This window comes from Bactrocera oleae, chromosome 6 (genome assembly GCF_042242935.1).
Source record: "Bactrocera oleae isolate idBacOlea1 chromosome 6, idBacOlea1, whole genome shotgun sequence".
In the NCBI taxonomy this organism is placed as follows: domain Eukaryota; kingdom Metazoa; phylum Arthropoda; class Insecta; order Diptera; family Tephritidae; genus Bactrocera; species Bactrocera oleae.
The window spans coordinates 74,306,634-74,329,344 of NC_091540.1; the positions used below are offsets into that span (position 1 = coordinate 74,306,634).

Here is a 22,711-nt window from a genome sequence, read left to right on the forward strand (position 1 = left end):
TATTTGCTAGTTGACGTCGAAACACCAAGCGAAACTAAATCTTTTTCTATTTATGTGTATTCAATTTAAACAAAGTTGTAATTAACTCCAGTCAGGTCTTTAAGGAAGGCTTTCATTATTGACTTGGATTTGTTGAAAGTATATATGCAATGCACCCTTCTGCAAGTTCTGGTTCGCGGAGAGTGCTTTTAAGTCTCAATCGGTAGGCATGCTTTTATTTGATATTAGTATGCATAAAATACACATTTGCAATCTTCCTTTTGGGAATTTGAATAGCTTAGCACTTTAAATAATTGTTTGCATAAGTATAATAAAATAAAAATATTAATATCTATTATTGTTTATAGGCATATTATTGTTTTTTCGCTTCAAGTGAACCAATTTGTTATTTTTTACTGCTCAGTAAAATTCACAACAGTTGTCAAACATGCTTATTAATAAATATAATCGTTTTATTCTATATTATTGTAAGCTAAATATATATTTGTAATAGTATGTGGTACTCCCAACTTTTTGATAAACTCGTTAGGCAGAATTAAGTAACATGTTTGCATTCACATAAGGGTTAAACCAATTTCAGTGTATGATTCCATCTGATTTTCGTAAATTCAACCACAACTGCTTTAATGCAAGCAGGAATTTCACGTCTCACTACTGAATAAAAATTAAATTATGCTCAAAAATAGGAATCCCATAAAAAACCTGTTCCCATCTTGTTGTCATCAAAAGCAAATAAAGGCATGGTGAATTATCATATGGTACATATCATCGTATTTCTTAAAAGTGAAGATTGCATAAATATCTTCTATAAAAGGAATGAATTGTAAAAATATTTTCAATAAAAACATGAATACATAGTAGTAGTATTATAAATTACTTTAAAATATACGTTTCTCCTTTTCTCGCTTTCTGCTAACTATTGCGAATTATTTGAATATGTTCTTACTCTTCTGACCGTCACTGAGAAATATTCAACACAGATATATATAATATTTTAATTTAGTTATTTTTTACTAAATCATATGTGTATATATCTACAAAGTAAATAATATGTTTCTCTTTCTGACATATGGTAATGAAATAACGTCTCACAACTATAACAAAGCATCATCAACGGTCACATTAAATTTTAATTAAAATCAGAACGAAGATGGAACAAAAAAAGGAATACAAAACCACAAACTTTTTTGGCTAATTTAATCACCCAAAATATATCATTTAAGAATTTTATTTTGGGTGTCGGCTGCGAAGCCGGTTAGATTGGTTCTTTCCAAAACCTCTCTCTTATTAACTGGCAGAACATGTTGCTCATCTATAAAATTGCCATAACAAAAATTAATATTAGTGTATTTGGTGACGGTGAGGAGTTCCCGCCAGCCAACAAACCATCGCAGTCCTTACCATAGTAGTGAGTTTGCTCTGATATAAATAATTTCCACATCTGAATGTTAAACACAGTCAGTCGTCTACATTCATCGTGTGGATTAGAATTAGACAAGAAAGAATGGTAAGTATTGTGCCACATTGATGTAAGATATTAACGATAAAAAACTTTTTATACTTATGTAAATTAAACTAAAATAAATGTATGTGCTATCTTTGCAGAGATTACTATTAGCCTTTACTTTGGTGGCGGCTGTCACAGCTGATGTTTCCCACCTTTTTTCGCATAGCGATAACCTTCAGGATGATGGATACCACTACAATAAACCAAACGGTGGAGCAATTGTAGATATCCCGGCTTCCCATAAACATGCTGCTTCAGGTCCATCTCAATCATATTCAGGAGCCTCAGGCCATCAAGGTGCTGCATCTTATCACTCTAGCTCATTTCCTGCTACCTCATATGAATCGGTTGGGTCTAGCGGCGCTTCTTATCAAGCAGCTTCAGCTCCCGCTGCTGTTTACTCAAGTGGCTCATCTTACCAATCGGCATCAGCTCCTGCTGCATCTGGATCATATTCGGGTAGCTCTACTTACTACGCAGGCTCAGAATCAGCACCAGTATCTTCTTACTCAAGTGGCCCCTCCTATCAAGCATCTTCAGGCACAAAACATGGTTCTAACTACCAAGCTGCCTCAGCTCCAGCAGCTTCTTATTCTCATAGTTCGTCTTATCAAACCGCCTCAGCACCTGCTTTATCCTATTCTACTGGTTCTACTCAACATGAAGCTCCATCTGCTTACCAAGCAGCATCGTCTTATCAAGCAGTTTCAGCACCCGCAACTTCTTATTCACATGTTGGATCTCACCAAGCGGCTTCTTCACATCATGCCGCTTCAAATGGGCCATCTTATCAATCTGCCTCTGCTCCCTCCGTTTCTTATTCACCTGGCGCGAGTCATCAAGCCGCATCAGCTCCAGCTGCATCTTATTCCGGCAGTTCATCCAACCGAGTTGCTTCAAATCTTGGTGGTGCTGGTTCTTTTACCAGTTTGTCTTCTTCTGTTTCAGCTTCGTCCCGTTTAGGTTCTGGCGCAAAAGATGAAAGTGGATACCACTATGACGCTCCAAAAACTCCATTTGAAAGTCGACCGGAACCTGTAAAAGAATATTTACCACCACCAGCACCAAAAAGGCCTCCACCACCACCTCCGCCAGCACCTAAACGCCCACCCCCACCTCCACCAACACCCAAACGTCCACCCCCACCATCTCCACCAAAAGAATATCTACCACCCGCACCAACCAATAAACCAGCTCCCCCCGCGCGCCCTGCACCACCTCCACCACCAGCTCCAAAACGTCCACCCCCCTCACCACCAAAAGAGTATCTTCCTCCACCACCAACAAATAAACCAGCACCGCCAGCGCGTCCTCCACCACCACCATCACCACCAAAAGAATATCTTCCACCATCTTCCGGACCAAAAGGATACACATATCCTAATGATCCACAACCACCTTTCACTTCCTAAGCAAAATCGATACGAATAGCTAACGAGACTCTATCTAGTATTAGTCAACTATAATAGATATTTTTTGTTAATGAAAAGATTTCCTTCTATATCTTTTCTCTGCACAGCCCTAAGAAGCCGATTACATTTTAAATCAATAAAGTTTCTAAATTTAAAATTATTGTCCAATGCTTCAAATTGCATCCAGTATATTTATTAACATATGTACATAAGTATGTGTATGTAATTCACATTATAATATTTAAACGAGCTATGGCAGAAGGCATAAACGGGTATTGAGTTTAAATCTGGGTAGACGCACTCAGTTATAAGAAATTAGTCAGTTGTTGTTGTTGTTTTAGGAAGACCTATGGGGTAAACACAAGAAAAACACAACAACAAATAAAATGAATGTAATAAGAACAAGAAGGAAGGCTAAGTTCAGGTGTAACAGAAAATTATATACTCTTCCAATTTTCAAAGATCAAAGCCGGGGAGTATTTTAAGGTGTTAGCAAAACTTTATATTAAACAAGTATGGAAGGACTAAGTTCGGATGTAACTGAACAAATTACCTATACTCTCGTCAAATAAAATTAATGTATTATAAACATAATGTTAGCAAAACTTTATATTAAACAAATATGGAAGGGCTAAGTTCGGATGTAACTGAACATTTTACCTATACTCTCGTTATTTAAAAAGTCTACGGCAGGGAAGAACTTTCAGATGTTGGCGAAACTTCCCAATAAACAAAAAAAAGCGTTAATTTTAGTTTCACCGAAGCTATAATACTATTCACAAATACAAAAGATTCTTAACAAGAACATGATTCCGTTGGTTTGGTTTGTATGGCAGCTGTACGCTATAGTTATTTGATCTGAACAATTTCTTCGGAGATTGAATTATTGCTTTAGATAATAATCCATACCAAATTACGTGAAGATATCTCGTGAAATGAAAAAGTTTTCCTACAAGTACTTGATTCCGATCGTTCAGTTTGTATGGCAGGTATATGCTATAATGGCACGATATCGTCGGTTCCGACAAATGAGCAGCTTCGTGGGAGGAAAAGAACGTGTACAAAATTTCAGTATGATATCTCAAAAACTGAAGGAGTAGTTCGCGTATCTACAGACAGACGAACATGGCTAAATCGACTCAGCTCATCATGCTGATCAGTTAGATTTTTACATTTGACAGGGAATCAATATGCATTATTCGAAGAAACCAAATGCATTTCAATCAAATTTGGTATCTTATTAACTTATGTTTGTATATTATAGGTCGTAGACTTACTTAATTTATATTTTAAAAAATAAAATGTCCGAAATTTGTCACTGTAGGAATCAAAACTATAGAACAAACGGTCATCAGTTTGAAATTTTTTGAAAAGTTGGGCGTGGTCTCACTCTCTAATAGGTTTAATGTTACTCAGGACTAATATTTGGCACCCTATCGACAGTGTGAAAATGCCCACTCACCATATAACGGTTTTGATTAAAACTACTAAAGGTACGATAACTCATTAAATAAACAAGTCAGAGACGTTTAATTTTACACATATTTACAGATTTATAGGAACCAAAACAAAAAATGGACAATGGGCGTGACACCGTTGACCTCTAGGGGAAAATCAATATATCGGGACCTGCTCGACCGATTTTAACCAAATTGGGTATGTAATGTTCTTGTAACATTCCTATATTATAGTGGGCGAAATCGGACTAAAACCACGCCTGCTTCCCATATAACACAATTTTAAATTCCATCTGATTCTCTCACTTCTATTATACTGTTTAAATATGAGCATGTGCATTGGTACCAAGGAACGTTACTTAGTCGGTGCGCCGCAGCATAAGTAATATTTATTAGTTTAAGTGTTAGTAAAAACATTTGTATAATCTTAACTATTATAAAAATGTTTCCTTAGTCTATATTATTAAATTCAACCGCCACTTTTTCCCCCTCTGTGTTATTCTTGTGTTTGTCTTGCTTATGAGGTATATATCTGCGTGTGTACTTGTATGTTTGTATGGACATGCAAGTTCTTGTTCGTCATGCTGATATGTGCTGATATGTTTTAATATTATAGTAATAAGTATATAGTATAGTATAATTTCATTAAGCGTTTGTTTTATGCGTACCTATGTATTTACATTCATATGTATATATAGGTACATCCTATAAATGTAAACTTTTACGCATATTTTTTTTGGATATGTGGTGTACAGAAAAAGGTTAGATTAAAATCTGATGGTTAAGAAATATTGTTAATAAAATACCCATTAAATGTGGAAAAAGAGCAACAGAAGAGGTTTGCGCAAAATGAATACATACAGTTAAGTCGACAATTAACTGCTCAGATCATCTGATAACTGGCCAAAGAAAATTACCTGGCAAAAAAAGTCCTTTCTATTAAAATCAGTTCTTGAATTAGCTTAATAATATTAGATCATTTTTTTATTTATCAACATAAACTATTTTAAATAAATTAAAATTCGTTATCATTACATTTATTTCTTATATATTTTGTTGTTTTAATTAATAAATAAACTAGTCAAAAGCAAAACAAAAGATTTTGTGTTGTTTACAAAATATTTTTGAATGGGGGGCGGCGTCGGTAGTGGGAGATTAGTGGTAATATTTTTTTTATTACTTATTATAATTAGCAAATATAAACCGAAGAAAAAAAGTTCACTTTGATATTGGCAGTAAAAGTATTTTTAACCGCTGATTCCTTACAAGACCGACCACTGTTTGTATTTATTATTACATTCGTTGCCTTTTAGACAATACTCTTATAACAATCTTATTATCTTTCAATTTGCCCCTTCCCTCATCCCAGTGTCTAAGGTGGTACCGAAATGATTCCTCATCACCAAGTTTGATAGCTGCAGTTCTAGTTGTTTGTGAGACATGTAAAAATATTGTACATTAAACCTATTAGCGGTTTATCCACTTTCAGTCCATCTGGTGCCTCTCTCTACTGTGAGCCCCTGTACCAAATACCAGTTTTGTATATTAATTTTGACTTTAGTTATAACACTTTAAAAATTGTCGATTAACGGAGTTTTGTGGGCGTGACAATAGATACCACAATTCAATACCAACCTCCTTTGGTGTTACAAACAACCGTTAGGTGAACAAAACTATTATACCATCTGTTGGAATATTTTGCGAGGTTAAGTTATGGTGTTCATAACTCCACTTTCTTACGTGCATTTATTCTATACTTATGAGTTTTAACCTGGAATCCAGAAGTTGTAAACTATTAATGTGCATATTTAGTTACATAAGTTAATCACATTTATAGCATTGCTGGTGTTAACGTACATTTCCAGCAAGAGTACAGATTTATTCTCTTCGATCTTCTTTTTAATTCGTCAGTTTCGTCTCTTTGTATTTATTACTACATTCGTTGCCTTTTAGATAATACTCTTATTATACCTTCCAATTTGGCCCTTCCAATGCTTCCATTACCTTTGTAGCTCCGGTACATGATCTTATAAAAATCTGCGTGTTTTTCGCTTGGCTTCACACCTTTGCAGTACCTAAACGGAAACAAAACAGTTGTGTATTGGCTCTTTAATTCAGAGTTGCAGGCAAAAGGTACATAGTTCTTTGAGAGTAGTAAATGAGGTTATATGAAACAGCGTAATGTAATATAAATTGTATATGCTATAAAAACATATCCTCGTTTTTTTCCACTTGAGTGACTTTTTGCTTAAACATATAGCATAAACAAAAATATATATATCATATGAAACATGTTATGTTAGTGGTGTTGAAAAGTGAAATAGTGTGAATATTAACGTCTATAGGCAAAGGAATAAAAAAGCAGCAAAGCGTAACCTCACACTGAGAGCGATTTGCAACTAAACATAAATAAATGTTAAAACATCCCAAAATATTTCAAATATATTTGATTTCTGTACAAAAAATAATTTGAGCAGTGCAATAGTGTTAAACTTAGCGGAAATCTTGTCAAATTAATAAATAAATCACAGGGTACGCTGTGTTTCTCGATTAATATAAAATTAATATAAAATTATGTATATATACATAGGTAAATTTGAATGTTGACCAGCTTTATAAGACAAAATAATTGATTAAGAAACAAATGTCAAACACCTAATATTAAAGTGAAATTTGCGTCAAAAAAATATTTTTATTTAGCTTAAAGTATTTCTTTAATATTTAGTGATCGGAAAAATCCTCTAACCAAGGTGTAAAATATTATCTACATATTATATATTATATAAAAATTACGTGTCACGTTTTTGTACGGGACAAACTCCTTAACTACAGAACCGATTTTAGTAAAATTTAATTCAATTATGTTGAAATTTAAAATAACAAAAATATATATTTCTAATGTAAGTATTTGTTAAAAACTCAAAAAAAGTATTATTGTTATAATTTTGAGTAAAATGTCAAATGGATTAAATAATGAATCCATTCTATTGACAAATATTTGTATCCATCATTTTCAAAATTAAACCAAAAGTAAAATCCCTTGAATTCTTATCAGCCTTTCGCCTTTATTCGCAAATAATATTTTCACCTTTTGAATATTTTATTATAATAGTATTTAATGTATACCATAGCCACAGCAACGCGTGGGCGGATCTACTAGTGTAATATATAAATATAATGTAGTTTCTATTGCGTTGAATAACTCGAACCAAATAAAAGTCAAATGCTTGTTCTAGCTATTATGTATAAATAAGTTATGTACATATATATTTAAATATTTCTAAAATCATTTAAGATTACTCAAAATGCCTTAATAAATGACCAAATTTATTTGAATTTATGTCATATACATATTTGTCATATTGCGCGTAATTGTGTTTATGCTATTGTAAATCGTTATAAAATTTCACTAGTTCCTTCTTAGAACTATAAGATTTATTACTGATAAATTTAAAATATTTTTAAACTGTAAATAGTTCATCAGCAAAACTATTGAAACACGCAACAGTGATGCTAACGGTTTATGTTCTGCGGTTGTGAGGCACTACAAACCATGGTCATTAGACCATGAAGAAATGTTACTTAACTCAAGGTCAGGAAACTTGAAAGCTAGTTAGTTTTAATAGCAAGTTTCTTTACCATTCATGCTAAGTATGTGAAATATACATATATATATATACATATGTACGTAATGGGTGTAGTTAACGTTAATATCTGAGTATAGTTTTTCTTGACTTCAAAGAAAAATTATCAAAATGATTAATGAAATTACTAAGCCATGGTGCGAAGATATAATTTGATTATCAATCGTCCACATCTATTTAAGTTAATCAACGTGCCTCGAAAGATTTATTGTAAATATAATATAGACCAAATGTTGTGAACATTCGTTGTGATCGTTCAGACTTCCCCCAGCCTCCAGTTATCAAATACTTAGAATTTATAACCATTTTGTTCTTTACGTATATATTTTAACAAATTATCTGAGAAATATATTGCAAAACTAAATTAATCGGTTATATCTAGGGATGCAAACATCGTGAAGTAGAACATCGATATTTTTTCACACCGATTGACTTTAGGGTAGATGTTTCAGAAATTGAACGGGCCTCCGGGATGAGTTAATTTCATACCAGAAAAGTTCATAATCCATTTTATGCTTCGCTTTTAGTATCATAATTCCTTCCGCTTTGTTCTCCTCCTTGCCCTTTTATATGTAATTAAGTTTGTCTGTACTTGTAACAGAAAAGTTAATGAGTAGCAATTCTAGAGAAATGAAGGCGCCATATACATACAAACATATGTACATGCAAACATTCATCATATTGTATTTGTTAGAAAATTCAAAGTTTCTATTAAAATATACCTCAACTAATAATACTACAAAGGACGCAATGATGAACTCGAAAGGTATTCAATTTAGTGCCTTACGCTTGGTTTATTATGTTAGTTTGAAATATTAATTCAACTTGTTCTAGCTACATAAATAGGTACATAAAATGAAGTTTTGTAATAATTAATTAATAATTCGATGTCTTCTTGCTGGGTTTCGCAGCATTAGTAAAAAAACATATGTATATACACACAGAAACGGTTCTTTAATATGCAATTTTTTAAATGAACATATATTTATAATTTCATTGCAGTTTTATCAGCGACGATACAAGATACTTGAAAGAGAATGTTATGTTTTTCAATATGTCAAAGATTAAAATACATTTATGTGGTCTCTCTTCTACTACCCATGCTGAACGTAAGATGATTTTCTAATAATAATAATTAAGAGTATTAAAAGAACATTTTATATTTACGTTTCTATTTAAAATCACATTTCTATATTAATTCAATTGTAATTATATAGTATGTAAGTATATATCTATACTTATTTTGATATTTTATGGTTATCTTATTATCTTAGTACAACGGAGATTATGAATTCTTCCGTAGTAGTCAATCTAGCTAGTTATACTTCCTTATCCAACTTTCTATTCGGCTTGAAGTTGAGTTCTTACATTCATGCTTCGTTATTTGTAAGTTAAACAGTGTTAGATACATACATATATACGCAAGTGCAACTACAAAAGTGACTACGGTAGTTTAGCAACTCATTTTCTCCAACTGTATCGGAGGTTAGCCAATCTTCAATTAACGGAAGTAATATTGCGCATATCATATCGATTGCACTTCACTTATCAAGAATAGCATCTTCTGTTTACATGTTGAATCGTGGACGGAAAGCATGGAGTTAGGTCTTGGAGTATCTATCTGCGTACATCTACGCGCAGATAAATGCATTTGTTATACACAGTGAAACCCAGTAATGTGTCACAGCTTGAAGAAGAAATTGGAAATTCACGTTACGACTCCCTAAGGACGCAAATGATTTGCATTGTCATATAATTAAAATTTCAAACAATTTTGAGTAAAATAAATTTGTTAAGGAAACAATTGAAAATTATGCCCCTTAAAAATCAAACAAAAAATTATTCATTGCAGAGTTAAAATAAACCAAGCTAAACTGTACGTACATAATTTATCAAGAAATATTTGTACATATATGAATGCCAGCATATATCACAAGTATACAATGGAGTGAAATCAACTACTTTATATTACTTCAAAACAATGCACAAAGTAACTACATATACGCTCTTTCGGAGCAGACTGGTATTTATCCTAACTAGTTTCCATGTTTCATTATGAGGTACTACTTATGATTTGTTTTGTTGTGCATTGTTGGCTTTTAAAAAAATTAGCAATAAAGTCTTATAATTTAAGTGAGTAGCTATATATGTATGTTCATATGTGATATAAATAGGTACATATAAATAAGAATGCTAGTGTAACCATTATAATGTTGTTATGCTATTTTACTACTAACTTCAACTTCAGCACTGTGCAGATTTCATTCATTTATTCATATAATATCAGCACGTACCACCTACTGTAGTAGCATCTTTATATTTCGTAAAACTATTTTCAGTCGATGAGTACTGCTGCCGCTAACAAAGCAGTGCATATATTACACATTATATGTAATAATGTATCTGCATACTTAAGTACAAGTATGTATGTATTCAATGCAAAACATTGTGCTGGAATAATTATACTGAATTCATGTGGAATAAATAATGTATAAATTATGCGTATAGTACATAAGGATAAGTTAGAGGTCTATTATTTAATACGTTTTTTGACATCATCTAACCATAAGCAAATGTATTCCCAATCAAATCTTGAATAGAGGTATCGATCATATGGAATGATAACTGACAGTTGTTAAGAGTGCAATATGAACTAACATTCCTTCTATTAGTAAATGTATTGTGTTTATTGTATTTACATAGTCATCACTCCTGTCAGCAGTAACAATTGAGTCATCTACCGAGAAAACAACTGACGGCACAAGTATATCCACTTCCGTTATAAATCGAAGCAATAAATTAATAAGAAATCCAACCATTCCAAAAACTACAATAAGAGTTGATAATCATAGCAACAGAGATGACGAAAAAAATGGGGACCGTTCGAAGCAGTTACTTGTGGCATTGTCATCCAAATCATACATTAGTAAGCCAAATGCAACATCCCCTACACCGGCTAAACTTACAAAGCGTGCTGGCTCCGCTGCGGAGATAAAGCATAAAGTATTTCAATTTATTTACAAAAGAGTTTCACAATTTCTTACTTAATTTTTTGTTGTAAATTTAGAAAATAAGCAAAGAGAATTTAAATCGAACGGGAGATGTTGCAACACGAGGAAAACTCCGTCAAGAAGTAGTCAGTGAATTTGTGACTGTACTGTTACATATGTGTAAATGTATAATTTTATAATCATTCTTTTTAATGTAGGACCACATTCCAGACTCATCTGGACATATTCCATATCGGATAAGCCGCCCACATCTAGGACTGTCAGGATACGAATCCTCTGGAGTGAGCTCGAGTGCAAATGATGGCGGAGACGACTACCATAATTTATCCTTTGAGTCAGATAAGTGGCCAAGTGACTACTGGGAACGTGACTACAACAAGAATTTCCTTTATAACAATACTCGAGTACACCGTAAGTTTGCCCCTATAACTTTTATGTACATGTGCATGGACTATCTTAAGTTATTTGAGACAGATATTGAAGCGGAGTGTCAGGATGATTACATGAAAATTCGGATTGGATTTAATGCTACCTTTAATGGATTAATATATTCAGCTGGTTATGCATATGATCCAGATTGCATGTATATAAATGGTTCAGGTCGAGATTATTACGAGTTTTTTATTCAGTTGAATCGCTGTGGAACTTTAGGAAAAAATGCGCTTCATGAAGAAAAAAGAAAAAATCCAACTGTAATCACATTAAAAAAAAATATACTTTTTATTCTCAAATTTGGTTTTGTTACAGAACTTTATGTGGAATACTGTGACAGTACAATACAATCCACTCATAGAAGAAGAATATGATGAACACTTTAAAGTCACCTGCGAATATGGCTATGATTTTTGGAAAACAGTAACCTTTCCATTTTTAGACGTAGAGTAAGTTCTAAAAAAAAAATTTTCATATAGTATAAAAAATGATTTACATTTTATCTCAAATAGAGTAGCTACTGGTAACCCCGTCGTCTTTACTTTAAGTCCACCAGAGTGTTATATGGAAATACAAAATGGATATGGGATTGGAGGACCACGTGTCACTGGACCTGTCCGGGTTGGTGACCCGCTTACGTTGATAATTTACATGCGCAGCAAATACGGTTTGAATGATTATTACATATTTTATTTCAGCATATATTTAAACACAGAATCACAGAATTATAATAACACATTTTTTTAGATGGTTTCGATATTGTTGTAAACGATTGTTATGCCCATAACGGTGCTAACAAAAAGATTCAGCTTATTGATGAATACGGTTGCCCTGTGGATGATAAGCTAATTTCTAGATTTCGAGGCTCTTGGTCTGATTCGGGAATTTTCGAAACCCAAGTTTATGCATATATGAAAACTTTTCGCTTTACGGGCTCACCAGCACTATATATAGAATGTGATGTACGAATGTGTCACGGCCGATGTCCGGTAAGATCAACAGAAAACTGCTTTTTACATATATTTTATTAATATTATATTATATTTATACATTTTTCCATGTATAACTGACGAAATATATTTAAAATTTTCTAGAGTCAGCCATGTCACTGGCGCAATTCGAAAACGGTATCCAAACGTGATATATCGAATTCAACAACACTCAATTTACAATCAGCATTAGACTCAACTGCGTCTGAAGTAGATAAAACCAATTCATCACAAAATCCCGGAAATAGTTTAGAAGTTGATATAATGACTACTATATCGAACTCAGAGAAACAACCTGCTTCGTTATCGGAGAATTTGAATCTGTTTCAATCATTACGTGTACTCCAGGAGGGTGAGTCCGATGGAGATGGTGTTTACTCACATTCACGTCGGTTAGAACCTCTAGGAAATCAAACATGTATGAAAACGACTACATTATCAGCGTTAACAATAACGCTTTCTGTAGCTATGTGTATACTCTCGGGCACATTAGTAGTAACTTGCTCTAGGTTAAAGAGACGCAGCAAAGATGCATCTTTGTATGAAACATACATTACTCACAAAGGACAAATTGATTAATGACTGTTAAGTAAATATGTAAATAAATTTTTTTTTCCTTAACATGACCATGTCTACTAATTTCATTTTTGAATATGGATGTCTTTGTTGAAACATAGAATGTTTATGAATAAAATTAGTTCAGACAAAACGTTGAAAAAATCGACAAACATACATACATACGAGCACGCATACATATTAACGCCGAATTATTCGCATCGTCGCGAAATTGACAATATTTATTTAAATCGACAATCTCGCAACAATGTCGGCTATGTTGACACTTTTGTTCACTTTGCAGTATTTTGTTGTTGAAAATTGACTTATGCTCTTTTGAAGTACTACCAGCAGAGAACGTAAATGAATAGAGAAGGAGCAAATGTTAAATCAAAAATTTGAATAATATTGAAGAATCAGCAAAAGTCATAATGCATTAGTATTTTTCAATACAAATTAAGCAACATATTAATATATTATATTATGAGCCCTCACTTGACACGCCTCTGTGCATGGCATTGTATAAATCTACAAGTAACCAATCCTAAGATTTTCACTAATACACACGCAAAAATATCCCACTTGGTACGGGTTGCCTCGAAAATTCTACTACTAAAATCACACTTGGTACGGGTTGCCAACCAATATTCTGCCACTAAAGTCACACTTTGTACGGGTTGCCAACCAATAATCTACTACTAAAACGTCCAAATGACAGAAATATGCTATAGTGTGTTGCCGTGTTATGTTTTAAAATTTATAATTTTAAGAATGTTTTTGTTCCATATTCAAACATTTTTCGGTTGTTTTAATTCTTATAATTTTTAATTTTAATTATATAATATTCTTGAAAGTTTTCATTATTATTTCCATAACAAATACATGTTCATTGTTAAACTACATCCTTTTATTTAAAACTCTGTGTCAAAAAAAAGGCATATTCGATCAGGTAATCACGGCTGTTTCACACACATAGGAAAACAGCTGATTCTTTGGCTACTTGCCACATAATTATTTCATATATATATTTTATTTATCGAATTTAGTTTAAAAACGGTTATAGGTATGAATTTATGTTTATTTATATATATATATATATATATAATATATATTATATTACGAAAATAATTCATAAATGCATCAGTATTTTTCAATTCAAATTAAGCAACATAATAACATACTACGAGCCCTCAGTTGAAACGCCTTTGTGTATGGTGGCAAGCCAACGAAATAACGGCGAGTTCGCGCGGACATTATGTTGTTGAAAAAAACCAAATGACGACTTTGTCCACAAACATACATATGTACATACATACATACATACATATATGAGATCGCATACATATTGACACCAAATTGTGTGAATCGTCCCGGAGTGGACAAAATTTGTTTGAATCGACAATGCGACAATGTCGGTCGGCTATGTTGTCTCGTTTGTCCTTTGCAATGGTTTGCTATTGAAAGTTGACTTATGCTCTTTTGAAATATTACGATTACCGATTGGGCTGCATTTTCATAGCGTCGTATTTAGATAAAATGGGCTAAATCGACAAACTATGAAATAATGATAATAAGTAAACATATAAAAAGTTGACTTATGCTCTTTTGAAATATTACGATTACCGATTGGGCTGCATTTTCATAGCGTCGTATTTAGATAAAATGGGCTAAATCGACAAACTATGAAATAATGATAATAAGTAAACATATAAAAGTACTATATGGAGTGTGCTTAGAGTATATAGAAATAGTTAATGATTTCATATACATGTAAATTTTATATAAATTTTATAATTTAATATATATACCATGTTTTTTATACTCTTTTTAATTCTTATAACCCTTTTTTATAAAATGATATTTTAATTCTATTTTCATTTTATTTCCCTCATTCCTTATATTTTTTTTTCATAAGTCAATTATTTTCCTTTTTATTATACTCTCGCAACCTGTTGCTACAGAGTATAATAGTTTTGTTCACCTAACGGTTGTTTGTATCACCTAAAATTAATCGAGTTAGATATAGGGTTATATATATATAAATGATCAGGATGAAGAGACGAGTTGAAATCCGGGTGACTGTCTGTCCGTCCGTCCGTCTGTCCGTCCGTCTGTCCGTCCGTCCGTGCAAGCTCTAACTTGAGTAAAAATTGAGATATCTTTATGAAACTTGGTAGACATGTTTCATGGTACCGTGAGACGGTTGGTATTGCAGATGGGCGTAATCGGACATCTGCCACGCCCACAAAACGCCATTAATCAAAAACAAATAACTTGCCATAACTAAGCTCCGCAATAAGATACAAGACTGTTATTTGGTACACAGGATCACATTAGGGAGGGGCATCTGCAGTTAAAATTTTTTTTTTAAAAGTGGGCGTGGTCCCGCCTCTAATAGGTTTAATGTGCATATCTCCTAAACCGCTAATGCTATAATAACAAAATTCACTAGAAGCAAATGTTTTTAGCACTTCTATTGACGGTGTGAAAATAGTTGAAATCGGGTGGCAACTCCGCCCACTCCCCATATAACGGTACTGTTAAAAACTACTAAAAGCGCGATAAATCAAGCACTAAACACGCCAGAGACATTAAATTTTATCTCTGAGATGGTATAAGATGACTTTATAGGAACCGCGTTCAAAATTAGACAGTGGGCGTGGCACAGCCCACTTTTATGTGAAAACCCATATCTTGAGATCTGCTTAACCGATTTCAACCAAATTCGGTGCATAACGTTCTTTTCATGTTTCTATGTCATAGTGCGAAAATGGGCGAAATCGGATTACAACCACGCCTATTTTCCATATGACACCATTTTAAATACCACTTGATTCTTTCACTTTCCACTATGCAAATCAAGCAACAATGATTATATCGGCGTAAAACTTTGCGTGAATAATACGTTTAAAGTATGCCACCTTGTGACCAAAAATTTTCTAAATCGAACTAAAACTGTTCAAGCCCCTAAGTACTAAATATGTGGACCCCAGTGCCTATAGTTGACCTTCTACCGAAAATATCAGTCAATCCACAAAGAAATCTCAAACGAGTATACCATTTGACTTTGCGAGAGTATAAAATGTTCGGTTACATCCGAACTTAGCCCTTCCTTACTTGTTATATTAAGTTTTGTTTATGCGCATATCAAAGAACATCTGTGCATATGTATGTATATACATTTTGCTTATATAGTGGTGTAATTCGTTGCGTAAATTGACAGGTGTGGTGACATTTTATTTTCGAACTTGCGCGTTTTCGATGTTACGTTCTCTGGTCGAACTGGCTATAGTTCTCAAACGGATTCTATTGTTGAACAGATAAGAGCAGTGTACTTACACTACCTTATAGGACAGTGCGCATCCTTCCTAAAATATTATTGAGGTTTGAATAGGTGTCTAGAGTAGGCAGAATGGACAGATAAAAGCAAACTCATTGCTAAGGTAAAGTAAAAATAATAAAGTTTCGACAATAATAACCATATCGTCAACACAATTTAAAGAAGTGTGATAAATAACATCAGCAAATTAGGAGGGCGGGTAAGGGGGAAATAAATACATATATGTAAATACCCTTAAACGATGCAATTTGTTTGACCCACCTAGCTTATATACTCCGGCCGCTAGAGGTCGCAGAAGGGTGGAAAAACACCTGTGTGCAGGGCAAAATGACTCATGGTGCATTCTATAGGATTCCCACGCTCCTGGTGGTGGTAGGCGGGTGGTTGATGGTGATAATGGAAGCCCCGAGTGTCCTCTAGGTGATCCACTTGGTTTCATCCCCCCCGCTCATATACCCCCTTAACAGGAAACACAAAAAAGGTAAAAAGTAGAAATTTTGAAATTTTCACTTTTTTGTTGATTGCCACTCACCTGTTCAACCTATATCTGAGATTGATGTCTCTAATTAACGTGCACCTGTGCGGCTACATGAATCAAATAGTTTGCGCCATCTTAGATCACCCTGTTTAGGCGCTAATGGCCGTAAAAGGGTGACACGTTAAATTCCAAAGTGTTTTTTGGTGAATTGCCACGCCCCTATTGGTGGTAGGCGGGTGATTGATGATGCAAATGGAAGCCCTGAGTGTCCTCTAAACGATGCAATTTGTTTGACCCACCTAGCTTATATACTCCGGCCGCTAGAGGTCGCAGAAGGGTGGAAAAACACCTGTGTGCAGGGCAAAATGACTCATGGTGCATTCTATAGGATTCCCACGCTCCTGGTGGTGGTAGGCGGGTGGTTGATGGTGATAATGGAAGCCCCGAGTGTCCTCTAGGTGATCCACTTGGTTTCATCCCCCCCGCTCATATACCCCCTTAACAGGAAACACAAAAAAGGTAAAAAGTAGAAATTTTGAAATTTTCACTTTTTTGTTGATTGCCACTCACCTGTTCAACCTATATCTGAGATTGATGTCTCTAATTAACGTGCACCTGTGCGGCTACATGAATCAAATAGTTTGCGCCATCTTAGATCACCCTGTTTAGGCGCTAATGGCCGTAAAAGGGTGACACGTTAAATTCCAAAGTGTTTTTTGGTGAATTGCCACGCCCCTATTGGTGGTAGGCGGGTGATTGATGATGCAAATGGAAGCCCTGAGTGTCCTCTAAACGATGCAATTTGTTTGACCCACCTAGCTTATATACTCCGGCCGCTAGAGGTCGCAGAAGGGTGGAAAAACACCTGTGTGCAGGGCAAAATGACTCATGGTGCATTCTATAGGATTCCCACGCTCCTGGTGGTGGTAGGCGGGTGGTTGATGGTGATAATGGAAGCCCCGAGTGTCCTCTAGGTGATCCACTTGGTTTCATCCCCCCCGCTCATATACCCCCTTAACAGGAAACACAAAAAAGGTAAAAAGTAGAAATTTTGAAATTTTCACTTTTTTGTTGATTGCCACTCACCTGTTCAACCTATATCTGAGATTGATGTCTCTAATTAACGTGCACCTGTGCGGCTACATGAATCAAATAGTTTGCGCCATCTTAGATCACCCTGTTTAGGCGCTAATGGCCGTAAAAGGGTGACACGTTAAATTCCAAAGTGTTTTTTGGTGAATTGCCACGCCCCTATTGGTGGTAGGCGGGTGATTGATGATGCAAATGGAAGCCCTGAGTGTCCTCTAAACGATGCAATTTGTTTGACCCACCTAGCTTATATACTCCGGCCGCTAGAGGTCGCAGAAGGGTGGAAAAACACCTGTGTGCAGGGCAAAATGACTCATGGTGCATTCTATAGGATTCCCACGCTCCTGGTGGTGGTAGGCGGGTGGTTGATGGTGATAATGGAAGCCCCGAGTGTCCTCTAGGTGATCCACTTGGTTTCATCCCCCCCGCTCATATACCCCCTTAACAGGAAACACAAAAAAGGTAAAAAGTAGAAATTTTGAAATTTTCACTTTTTTGTTGATTGCCACTCACCTGTTCAACCTATATCTGAGATTGATGTCTCTAATTAACGTGCACCTGTGCGGCTACATGAATCAAATAGTTTGCGCCATCTTAGATCACCCTGTTTAGGCGCTAATGGCCGTAAAAGGGTGACACGTTAAATTCCAAAGTGTTTTTTGGTGAATTGCCACGCCCCTATTGGTGGTAGGCGGGTGATTGATGATGCAAATGGAAGCCCTGAGTGTCCTCTAAACGATGCAATTTGTTTGACCCACCTAGCTTATATACTCCGGCCGCTAGAGGTCGCAGAAGGGTGGAAAAACACCTGTGTGCAGGGCAAAATGACTCATGGTGCATTCTATAGGATTCCCACGCTCCTGGTGGTGGTAGGCGGGTGGTTGATGGTGATAATGGAAGCCCCGAGTGTCCTCTAGGTGATCCACTTGGTTTCATCCCCCCCGCTCATATACCCCCTTAACAGGAAACACAAAAAAGGTAAAAAGTAGAAATTTTGAAATTTTCACTTTTTTGTTGATTGCCACTCACCTGTTCAACCTATATCTGAGATTGATGTCTCTAATTAACGTGCACCTGTGCGGCTACATGAATCAAATAGTTTGCGCCATCTTAGATCACCCTGTTTAGGCGCTAATGGCCGTAAAAGGGTGACACGTTAAATTCCAAAGTGTTTTTTGGTGAATTGCCACGCCCCTATTGGTGGTAGGCGGGTGATTGATGATGCAAATGGAAGCCCTGAGTGTCCTCTAAACGATGCAATTTGTTTGACCCACCTAGCTTATATACTCCGGCCGCTAGAGGTCGCAGAAGGGTGGAAAAACACCTGTGTGCAGGGCAAAATGACTCATGGTGCATTCTATAGGATTCCCACGCTCCTGGTGGTGGTAGGCGGGTGGTTGATGGTGATAATGGAAGCCCCGAGTGTCCTCTAGGTGATCCACTTGGTTTCATCCCCCCCGCTCATATACCCCCTTAACAGGAAACACAAAAAAGGTAAAAAGTAGAAATTTTGAAATTTTCACTTTTTTGTTGATTGCCACTCACCTGTTCAACCTATATCTGAGATTGATGTCTCTAATTAACGTGCACCTGTGCGGCTACATGAATCAAATAGTTTGCGCCATCTTAGATCACCCTGTTTAGGCGCTAATGGCCGTAAAAGGGTGACACGTTAAATTCCAAAGTGTTTTTTGGTGAATTGCCACGCCCCTATTGGTGGTAGGCGGGTGATTGATGATGCAAATGGAAGCCCTGAGTGTCCTCTAAACGATGCAATTTGTTTGACCCACCTAGCTTATATACTCCGGCCGCTAGAGGTCGCAGAAGGGTGGAAAAACACCTGTGTGCAGGGCAAAATGACTCATGGTGCATTCTATAGGATTCCCACGCTCCTGGTGGTGGTAGGCGGGTGGTTGATGGTGATAATGGAAGCCCCGAGTGTCCTCTAGGTGATCCACTTGGTTTCATCCCCCCCGCTCATATACCCCCTTAACAGGAAACACAAAAAAGGTAAAAAGTAGAAATTTTGAAATTTTCACTTTTTTGTTGATTGCCACTCACCTGTTCAACCTATATCTGAGATTGATGTCTCTAATTAACGTGCACCTGTGCGGCTACATGAATCAAATAGTTTGCGCCATCTTAGATCACCCTGTTTAGGCGCTAATGGCCGTAAAAGGGTGACACGTTAAATTCCAAAGTGTTTTTTGGTGAATTGCCACGCCCCTATTGGTGGTAGGCGGGTGATTGATGATGCAAATGGAAGCCCTGAGTGTCCTCTAAACGATGCAATTTGTTTGACCCACCTAGCTTATATACTCCGGCCGCTAGAGGTCGCAGAAGGGTGGAAAAACACCTGTGTGCAGGGCAAAATGACTCATGGTGCATTCTATAGGATTCCCACGCTCCTGGTGGTGGTAGGCGGGTGGTTGATGGTGATAATGGAAGCCCCGAGTGTCCTCTAGGTGATCCACTTGGTTTCATCCCCCCCGCTCATATACCCCCTTAACAGGAAACACAAAAAAGGTAAAAAGTAGAAATTTTGAAATTTTCACTTTTTTGTTGATTGCCACTCACCTGTTCAACCTATATCTGAGATTGATGTCTCTAATTAACGTGCACCTGTGCGGCTACATGAATCAAATAGTTTGCGCCATCTTAGATCACCCTGTTTAGGCGCTAATGGCCGTAAAAGGGTGACACGTTAAATTCCAAAGTGTTTTTTGGTGAATTGCCACGCCCCTATTGGTGGTAGGCGGGTGATTGATGATGCAAATGGAAGCCCTGAGTGTCCTCTAAACGATGCAATTTGTTTGACCCACCTAGCTTATATACTCCGGCCGCTAGAGGTCGCAGAAGGGTGGAAAAACACCTGTGTGCAGGGCAAAATGACTCATGGTGCATTCTATAGGATTCCCACGCTCCTGGTGGTGGTAGGCGGGTGGTTGATGGTGATAATGGAAGCCCCGAGTGTCCTCTAGGTGATCCACTTGGTTTCATCCCCCCCGCTCATATACCCCCTTAACAGGAAACACAAAAAAGGTAAAAAGTAGAAATTTTGAAATTTTCACTTTTTTGTTGATTGCCACTCACCTGTTCAACCTATATCTGAGATTGATGTCTCTAATTAACGTGCACCTGTGCGGCTACATGAATCAAATAGTTTGCGCCATCTTAGATCACCCTGTTTAGGCGCTAATGGCCGTAAAAGGGTGACACGTTAAATTCCAAAGTGTTTTTTGGTGAATTGCCACGCCCCTATTGGTGGTAGGCGGGTGATTGATGATGCAAATGGAAGCCCTGAGTGTCCTCTAAACGATGCAATTTGTTTGACCCACCTAGCTTATATACTCCGGCCGCTAGAGGTCGCAGAAGGGTGGAAAAACACCTGTGTGCAGGGCAAAATGACTCATGGTGCATTCTATAGGATTCCCACGCTCCTGGTGGTGGTAGGCGGGTGGTTGATGGTGATAATGGAAGCCCCGAGTGTCCTCTAGGTGATCCACTTGGTTTCATCCCCCCCGCTCATATACCCCCTTAACAGGAAACACAAAAAAGGTAAAAAGTAGAAATTTTGAAATTTTCACTTTTTTGTTGATTGCCACTCACCTGTTCAACCTATATCTGAGATTGATGTCTCTAATTAACGTGCACCTGTGCGGCTACATGAATCAAATAGTTTGCGCCATCTTAGATCACCCTGTTTAGGCGCTAATGGCCGTAAAAGGGTGACACGTTAAATTCCAAAGTGTTTTTTGGTGAATTGCCACGCCCCTATTGGTGGTAGGCGGGTGATTGATGATGCAAATGGAAGCCCTGAGTGTCCTCTAAACGATGCAATTTGTTTGACCCACCTAGCTTATATACTCCGGCCGCTAGAGGTCGCAGAAGGGTGGAAAAACACCTGTGTGCAGGGCAAAATGACTCATGGTGCATTCTATAGGATTCCCACGCTCCTGGTGGTGGTAGGCGGGTGGTTGATGGTGATAATGGAAGCCCCGAGTGTCCTCTAGGTGATCCACTTGGTTTCATCCCCCCCGCTCATATACCCCCTTAACAGGAAACACAAAAAAGGTAAAAAGTAGAAATTTTGAAATTTTCACTTTTTTGTTGATTGCCACTCACCTGTTCAACCTATATCTGAGATTGATGTCTCTAATTAACGTGCACCTGTGCGGCTACATGAATCAAATAGTTTGCGCCATCTTAGATCACCCTGTTTAGGCGCTAATGGCCGTAAAAGGGTGACACGTTAAATTCCAAAGTGTTTTTTGGTGAATTGCCACGCCCCTATTGGTGGTAGGCGGGTGATTGATGATGCAAATGGAAGCCCTGAGTGTCCTCTAAACGATGCAATTTGTTTGACCCACCTAGCTTATATACTCCGGCCGCTAGAGGTCGCAGAAGGGTGGAAAAACACCTGTGTGCAGGGCAAAATGACTCATGGTGCATTCTATAGGATTCCCACGCTCCTGGTGGTGGTAGGCGGGTGGTTGATGGTGATAATGGAAGCCCCGAGTGTCCTCTAGGTGATCCACTTGGTTTCATCCCCCCCGCTCATATACCCCCTTAACAGGAAACACAAAAAAGGTAAAAAGTAGAAATTTTGAAATTTTCACTTTTTTGTTGATTGCCACTCACCTGTTCAACCTATATCTGAGATTGATGTCTCTAATTAACGTGCACCTGTGCGGCTACATGAATCAAATAGTTTGCGCCATCTTAGATCACCCTGTTTAGGCGCTAATGGCCGTAAAAGGGTGACACGTTAAATTCCAAAGTGTTTTTTGGTGAATT

At 36.6% G+C, this 22,711-nt stretch overlaps 2 protein-coding genes across 2 annotated transcripts; both read left to right on the plus strand.

Moving 5' to 3' along the window:
• The first annotated feature begins 1,366 nt into the window (after positions 1-1,366).
• On the plus strand, positions 1,367-3,076 carry LOC106619537 (uncharacterized). Its single transcript, XM_036363749.2, has 2 exons — positions 1,367-1,507; positions 1,606-3,076. The coding sequence occupies exons 1-2, from the start codon at positions 1,505-1,507 to the stop codon at positions 2,917-2,919; spliced, it is 1,317 nt and encodes a 438-aa protein (XP_036219642.1). The 5' UTR covers positions 1,367-1,504; the 3' UTR covers positions 2,920-3,076.
• Positions 3,077-6,446: 3,370 nt separating this feature from the next.
• LOC106619536 (uncharacterized) lies at positions 6,447-13,073 on the plus strand. The gene is made up of 10 exons (XM_014237668.3): positions 6,447-6,509; positions 9,023-9,129; positions 10,724-11,023; positions 11,088-11,156; positions 11,229-11,442; positions 11,506-11,723; positions 11,779-11,912; positions 11,976-12,130; positions 12,211-12,452; positions 12,558-13,073. The coding sequence occupies exons 2-10, from the start codon at positions 9,058-9,060 to the stop codon at positions 13,029-13,031; spliced, it is 1,878 nt and encodes a 625-aa protein (XP_014093143.2). The 5' UTR covers positions 6,447-6,509; positions 9,023-9,057; the 3' UTR covers positions 13,032-13,073.
• Positions 13,074-22,711: the final 9,638 nt, after the last annotated feature.

Excerpts from the sequence above, each read along its gene's own strand:
- LOC106619536 (XM_014237668.3), top strand. The coding sequence starts at position 9,058 with ATGTTATGTTTTTCAATATGTCAAAGATTAAAATACATTTATGTGGTC. Across the intron at positions 11,024-11,087 it reads CTGCGGAGATAAAGCATAAA|AAAATAAGCAAAGAGAATTT; the intron begins GTATTTCAATTT and ends TTGTAAATTTAG. Across the intron at positions 11,157-11,228 it reads GAAAACTCCGTCAAGAAGTA|GACCACATTCCAGACTCATC; the intron begins GTCAGTGAATTT and ends TTTTTAATGTAG.